The sequence below is a fragment of the Lepidothrix coronata genome, unplaced genomic scaffold, assembly GCF_001604755.1.
Source record: "Lepidothrix coronata isolate B3197 unplaced genomic scaffold, Lepidothrix_coronata-1.0 Scaffold235, whole genome shotgun sequence".
NCBI lineage: Eukaryota > Metazoa > Chordata > Aves > Passeriformes > Pipridae > Lepidothrix > Lepidothrix coronata.
The window spans coordinates 797,188-804,645 of NW_016690415.1; the positions used below are offsets into that span (position 1 = coordinate 797,188).

At 40.1% G+C, this 7,458-nt stretch overlaps 1 protein-coding gene across 1 annotated transcript; it reads left to right on the plus strand.

Moving 5' to 3' along the window:
* The first annotated feature begins 1,029 nt into the window (after positions 1 to 1,029).
* On the plus strand, positions 1,030 to 7,026 carry MRPL53 (mitochondrial ribosomal protein L53). Its single transcript, XM_017834593.1, has 3 exons — positions 1,030 to 1,162; positions 2,474 to 2,586; positions 4,223 to 7,026. Exons 1-3 carry the CDS (start codon positions 1,074 to 1,076, stop codon positions 4,345 to 4,347), a joined length of 327 nt encoding a protein of 108 aa, XP_017690082.1. The 5' UTR covers positions 1,030 to 1,073; the 3' UTR covers positions 4,348 to 7,026.
* The last annotated feature ends 432 nt before the right edge of the window (positions 7,027 to 7,458 follow it).

Here is a 7,458-nt window from a genome sequence, read left to right on the forward strand (position 1 = left end):
CTGGGGTCCTCAGCACAAGAAGGACATTGACCTGTTAGAGTGGATCCAGGGGAGAGACATGAAGGTGATCAGAGAGATGGCGAAATTCTCCTACAAGGAAAGGCTGAGAGAATTGTGGTTGTTCAGACCAGAGAAGAGAAGGCTCTGGGGAGACCTTATTGTGGCCTTTCAGTACCGGAAGGAAGCCTGTATGAAAGCTGGCAAGGGACTTTTCACAAGAGCATGTAGTGACAGGACAAGGGGGAATGGCATTAAACTGGAAGAGAGAGGTTTAGATTAGATATTAGGAAGAAATTCTTTTCTGTGAGGGTGGTGAGGCACTGGAACAGGTTGTTCAGAGAGCTTATGGATGCACTATGCCTGGAAGTGTTCAAGACCAGGCTTGATGGATGTCTGAGCAACCTGGTCTACTGGAAGGTGTCCCTGCCCATGGCAGGGGGGTTGAAACTAGATGAAATTTAAGGTCCCTTCCAACCCAATCCATTCTGTGATTCTCTGATTTTATGACTATACTTGTCAATTCAATTGTATTGAAGAAATTACATCTTGGAAGACATTAGAAGCTGCCAGGTCACATGGATGGATTTAACATAAAGGAAAACAAACCCAGCCCTGCTTCTTCAGTCTAAAGACTCTATGTACCATAGCATCCCATGAGCGCTACCCAGACTCTCTGCCTCCTGCGTGCCAGTCTTACCAGCTCAGGGGCTGCTACTTCTGCTGCAGAGCCCAAGGAGTTATTTTATGTCATCTTATGGCAAAAGTATGACTACTTTTTTTGGTCTTTTTGGGTTTTTTTCCGGTCTGCTGTGTTACAGAGTCAGCAGAAGGGTTGGGACAGGCCGCTCAACTGGTCCCTGTCCCTCCTCAGCCAGGAAGGAGCCCGGTGCCGAGTGCTGAGGGTTATTAAAGGGGACTCATAAGACTGGGAGCCCGCCCGGCACAGAGACCCCGCCTCATGGCCGCGACAGGGACTACATTTCCTACCTGCCCACGGGGCGGCAGCGCGCCCGCCATTATTGTGCGCTCCTTCGCGGGGGCTGCTGGGAGCTGTAGTAGGAGGCGGGGAGAAGATGGCGTCCAAGATCAGCGTGGTGCTGCGGCCGGTGAAGAGCATCGTGGTCCGGTTCTGCCCCTTCGAGCCCAACGTGGAGAGCACGAGGTGAGGGGGCCGTGGGGGCAGCGCCGTCCCCGGGGCTGGGGCCGTCCCCGTCCCCGTCCGTGCTCTGCCCGGGCTCCCCTGTCTGTAAACGTCCTTCCTGTGCCCTCCAGGCGCGCGGGTTGTGCGCGTTTCCCGGCAGGCACGAACGCTGGGCCTTTTGCCTTTAATTCTCTTTATTTTGGGGGTGGAGGCAGGGGTTATGTGTGCCCTGGGGAAGCAGCTGCAGGTGCCAAGCGAAGCCGGAAAACCCGCTGTCCTAGCAGTGCCCTGGGACTTGTCACTGCAAAGAGTACGAAGTCCTGGTAGCAAACCATGAGGGAAATGCTAGCACCTGTTGTTCCCTCTCAGGAGAAGAACTTCCTTCTCCCAAACTTCTACAGCTGCTGCTCTTTAGCTTCCGTGATCTTGGTCTTTGAGGGCTTGCGTTTATCAGGCCTTTGGAGCTCAGTCTAGGCAGAATCTTGATGTTTCCGAATGGGATTTGTTGTAGGGCTCTGCTTATGGTGTTACCAGGCTGCACACAGGATTCATTCCGTGCGTTTTGGAGGGTCTCTGCCCGAATGTAGGCCCTTGCATATGGATACGTGCACTGAGCTTTACCGAAGTATCCAGGGAGATGCCCTGGAGCGCCTGATCCTGTAGTAGGGAATGTAATAACTCCTTCAAATGCTGGTAATGGGAGAAAGTGGAGGCAACAGCTGCTCCTTTGTCTGGGTAATTAACTGTTGGAGAAACCCAAGGAATTGTGCTTCTCGAGTAGCGTGGGTCTGCACCAAACAGTTGCAAAATGTCGGCTTGCAATGACTTTACAGACACATGTACTTTTAAAATGAATTTAGTAGCACAGTTTAATTTAGAATATCTTTAAGCCGCTAGAATGTCAAGTAGCTGTCATGCATTTCAGAAATTTACAGGAGACCAATGATGTCAAGTAAATAAATGCTGTCTCAAACCCAAATAAGAAAATATTGGCAAGCAAATGAATTATAAAGAAAAACGAAAATTACTTTGCTGATTATTTTTTATTATTGTTACTAATCCAGCTTAGAGAAAAACAGAAGGTGTATACACTGAAGTTTTACAAAATTCTTTTATGTGCATTTTACGTGTTAGTATATAAGGAATACTCATTTGGATTTTTTAAAGTGATTCTCATATAAGAAGTTCCTGTCTGAAATTACTAAATACAAATCCTGTTTTGTTTATACTTTGTTGCCCAGCAATGTCAAGATATGCAAATCAGTTTTAGAAATATACTGATTTTAATTGCTATCTATCACATACTTAATATATTTTCAAATATATTTTCAGAAAATTTCTCCAATGTATATACCATAAAAAAATCCAAGCTACTAATAGAAACTGTGAAGTGACTGCTGATGTGAGACATGACGGATCTGAACCACTTGTAGATGTCATGTTTGGTAAGGAGCTCATTTTTATTAAAAAAAAAGACCTTCTGAGTTTGTGTTACAATGTTATTCTGTTCTCTATTATTTTTTTTTTACTATGATTTTTTTTTTTGGCTCTCGTCCATAAAAAGAAAGAGGAGTCATTAGCAGCCTGATATCTAGATAAATGTGTATGTATGTCTCTGTACTACAGTTAGATCTGATAGATTTTAGATCCAAAAACTGACTTAACTTTAGAGCTGAATGTACTTGTGTAGTGACATATTTATGTGACCTTGCAGACAGGTACAATTCCAGGAAACTAAATGTAGCTCTGTTTTGATGTAAGAATCTGCTCACTTTCTATATTTTTTTTTTAATGTTACCTGTGGTGGAAGCATTTCAATCTTGAGAACAGAAAGTTGAATACCTTTAGTTGCTTATGCAACTGAGTAACTCCCTCTGGAGTTTGAAGGAACTGCTCATATGGGTAAGGCCACACATGTGCAGATGGATTTGCAGAATGAGGTCAACTGTGTACAACAAATTTCTTGGTTTCCTTTGAGGGCACAGTGAGCAGGCAGGGAATTGATGGTGGAAATTTCAGCAGTTCTGGAGGCAGCCCAGATTCTAGGCTGTGAACAGATGGCTCTAAGCTGCTTTTGTCCTTTTCTCTGGCTGCATCTTCTTTCCTGCTGTGCTGTAATGGACCAATATGTCATGTAGCCCATTAAAGTTTTCATTATTATTGATTCATGCTACCCCCTTATCTTTAAACTTCCATATATTTAGTGAATTGGTGGAAATGCCAAAAGTGTTGAATGGTATTTGTTTTGCTTAGGAAAGTCTACTTATTTCAATGTTAATGTTGCTTGTTCCTCCCTCCCCCATATTTGTCTTTCCCATCCTTGTCTCTAACTCTGATCTGATGTATTAAGCAGTAAAGCTCAATGTTTTTCACAGTGTAAAACCAAAACAGTTTGTTTCACTTATGCCAAAAGCTACAGCTCTGAACTCTAAGAGCTGATTTTTTTCCAGGGAAGTGTTTGTAGCTCTTCTGGTTGGCAAATGGGGCCTGGAACTTGGATGGCATGCATGGTATTGCATTATATGAGTTTGGGTATGGGTTTTGTATTTGCAAATCTTGCAAAAATAAATAATTAACTTGGGTACAATACTTGTACTGCTTTTTGCCCATTTTAAAATAAATTCTTTCAGAATTTTGGAAATCCCAGTGCTCTTTATTTTTTTCCATCACAACCACCAGATTGTGTAAACCAATTTGTTGTTTTGGCTAAAGAAGTACGTTAAATGGACCGTAGACAACAGGCTGCTAAAATGCTGAGCCATGTGTGGAAATGATCTTTCAATGCCTTCTGTTAGATGACTTTGGAGGTATAGTATGAGCCATTCAAATATGTGTTCTTACCATAGGTATACCTAGACAAATGTTTTCAGATTTTTTAATAATGCAGTTCAGAAATGAAAATTAAATGCATGTTGTGTGCAGTTTAATTTGTTTGTTTGGTGGTGGTGCATGATCAGAGTAGAGTACTTTCTAATCAGACAAGATGAACAGGTTATTTGGACTTATATATACAAAACAATTGCTCACTAGAGTAATTGTGACTTAGACTTTGTGATTTCTTAAGATTTTTTCCATTTACAGCTGATGGAGATCGATTAATAATGAAGGGAGCCAACTTGACGACGGTAGAAATGTTAACAGCATTGGGGTCCAGATGTAATGCAAAAGACCTTAAGGAAGAACAGAAAAGCAAGAAGAGTCCCTGAAGAACAGAGAAGCAAGTGTGTTTGCATTTACGTGTGTTAAAAACAGCAGACTACACAGAAGGCTTTTCTCCTATGCAAGAAAATCTGAGAGAGATGGCCAAAACCCTGACCAGTTTAATATGCAGAAGAATGAACCCTTCAAATGTTCCCTGTCTTCACCTGAAGGAGAACATAGTGGATCAACAAATCCAATACCAGTGGGTCAGAGTGGCTTAAGATGCATGACTGCATCTCTCCGAGCAGCTGTGTGTCGGACTAATATCACGTGTACTTGCATATCAGTGTGAATAATACACATTAGCTATTAAATTAATATTGCAATGAAGACAGATATCTTTGGACATTATTTCCTCCAAAGTTTCTCTATATTGTGGTGCAAAACATTATTAGGGTGGTTATTATTTTTTGAAAACTATTAAATTTAGTAAAAATTTGAAGAAAACTTTCAAAGGATTCATCATTGACTTAGCTGAGGGACAGCAGGCTGCAAATAGAGTGGATTTTGTAATACTATGTTTATGATGCATCTGTTCTTAAGCTCCTGCCATTTTCTTCCTGTCTTTTTGAAGAAAAAGGGAAGTCTGCTAACTGTAAATTTAGCTCAGCAATTAAAATAACAAGGTAATGGGACTGTCAAGACACAGTAGAGCTACTCATCCCGTCTAAAAGTAACTAACTAACTTTAGATATTTACGGAAGTAAATATCTAACATGATTATTGACAGACCATATGGTCCTCATGGTTTCAGATATATTATTTCCTTGAAATACATCTTAAAGCATTCAAAAACATCAATGCCTTGCAGCAAACATTTTTCCCCGCAAAAAAGCATTACAAATGTTTCAGAAAAGATGCATAAAAAAGTGGTTCTTAAAATGCTAAATCTAAGATACTGTCTACTTTTTTAAATGCTTATATTAATGTATCTTAAGGTTCATGAAAATATCTTAAGGTTCATGAAAACTAGTCTCTGTTTAGAAACAAGTGTCTGCTAGGAAATTCAGAAACTTGTTCAGAACAAGAACCTTTAGCTCAAAGGGAAAGGTCAGTTAGTTTTTTCGATAATTGGAGAAAAGGGCTATCTTTGAACTTCAGGTTTGCAATATTTTTGTCACTTTTGGGCTATTTCATTAACTACTTTATGAAGATCAAAGGGAGAGCTTTATTTGATGTTTACAGCCCCATGTCCAACCCTATTATTTGTTAAAGTAACTGCTTAGGTGTCTCATCTGTATTGCAAAGCTCTGTGGGTTCAGGAGAGGTGATCTCAGGCTGTGCAGGTGAAGGTGTCAGCTGCACATGTGTTTCATGTGCATCAGTTTTGTTCTAGTTCATAATGAAAATGTGATTCCAGTTTTGAGAATTGCAGTTGCACTTGAGAGGCATTAGTTCTACCTGTTGTTAATCAGATGCCTGACTTCTCTAAAATTAGTTCATATATTTCCAAAGTTAATTTGGCAGTAGATTTAGCACACAAATATGAAACTAGTTTTACCTTACTTTTGCAAAGATTTTTAAATGGGCACTGTCCTTTCTGAAAGGAAGATCATTTTAAATAGCACTGGCAAGGTGATTCTTTGCTACTTCTTCATTAGGTTGCTCAAGTCAAGATGATGTGTTATATTGGAGAGCTGTGCTAAAGACATTGGGTGTTTCCCATGTGTTTGCAACAAATAGAAGAGTACTGTAGAAGTAGATCAAATATAAATAAGACTGTTCAAAGGATGGGTTTTTTGTTTGTCTATTTGCTTTGGGTTTCTTTCCTCCCAGTTTAGAATAACATCATATAGTATGACTTTGCCTGAAGCACCTCTACAGGAAAAGTGAGAATTGTTCAAGTGAAAAAACACTGCAGAATTATTCTTTCCCTGGTTAAACATATATTCATGTGCACAAAAGCTCTCTTACTGTAATATATCAGTGATTTTTGTGATATTTTTTCTTCCTTTGACAGTTTGTACATCAGTATGTTCAACTTGTGTTTAAATGTGAAACACTCTTGCTTGATCTGTCTTAAATAGTTAAATCTGTAAGTACCTGAAGACTAAAATGGGTTAATTAATTATTAATAATAATTAAATTTCTATAGTGTTTCTTTTGGCCCAAGATTGGGGTTTATATTTATGAATAGAAAAGGGAGAAAATATCGTTGTTTGAGTTTTTTATGGCCAAAATACATCCTTTCTGTTGTTGAAGAAAGGTGATCTTTTTTTTCTTTCCTTGCATGGGTAGGCATCCTGCTGTGTAAAAGCACACTTGTTCTAGGTGCTTTCATTTTAACCCACAGATGCCCAACCTTTTTGCTTAGATTAGGCCAAAGGCCTGCAACGTTGCTGTTGAGAGATGACTGACAATTCAGTGGATGAAGCTGAGGCTGTGGGTGCCTGTAGCTGCAGATTGCAGTGGTAAAGCTCTGATACGTTTTGTCATGAAAAACAGGTCATGACTTGTGTTTTAATATACAAGGTACAAAGGAAAACCTACAGGACAGAAAAATAAAGCTAAAAATGTGCATTCTCAAGACTGTAAGATACTGAAGTGATATAAGCAAGCAATATGGGCAAGAAGGTACTCCTCTGGTGATTATTATGCTAATCTGTGGAAAGTAGCTCTCCCTGTACTGTGTCGATAAAGGTACGAATTTATTTTTCAAGTACATTAAAGATAATCTGTAATGACTTTCTTCCCTGAGCATTTAGATAGCTTTGCTGCAAGCTGTTCATACACTATCAGTTCCTGCTGGTGATTGACTGAAACAAAGCTCTGTCAGCTTCCTGACATGCACAGTCCAGGGCTGGGGATGTACAGGGTATTAAGGTCAGTCATGCAGAACAAAGCATGTCTGGGTGAGCATTGACTTTGCATGTTATTATTCTTTAGCCCACTAATCTTGATTGCCCCACCAAAAATGTGGGCACTTGCCCAGCTATGAAAGGAACTGGAACAGCTGGAACAGGCCCTAAAAGCTTTAGGATTACCTAAATACAAACACTATGTCCACGTAAGGTGTCTGATAGCAGGTAATGACAGTAAAATGGCTAAATCTTTAATGCCTGGAGATTTAAAACCATTTTTAGAATCATCTTAGATCTGTTTATTGTACAAATACG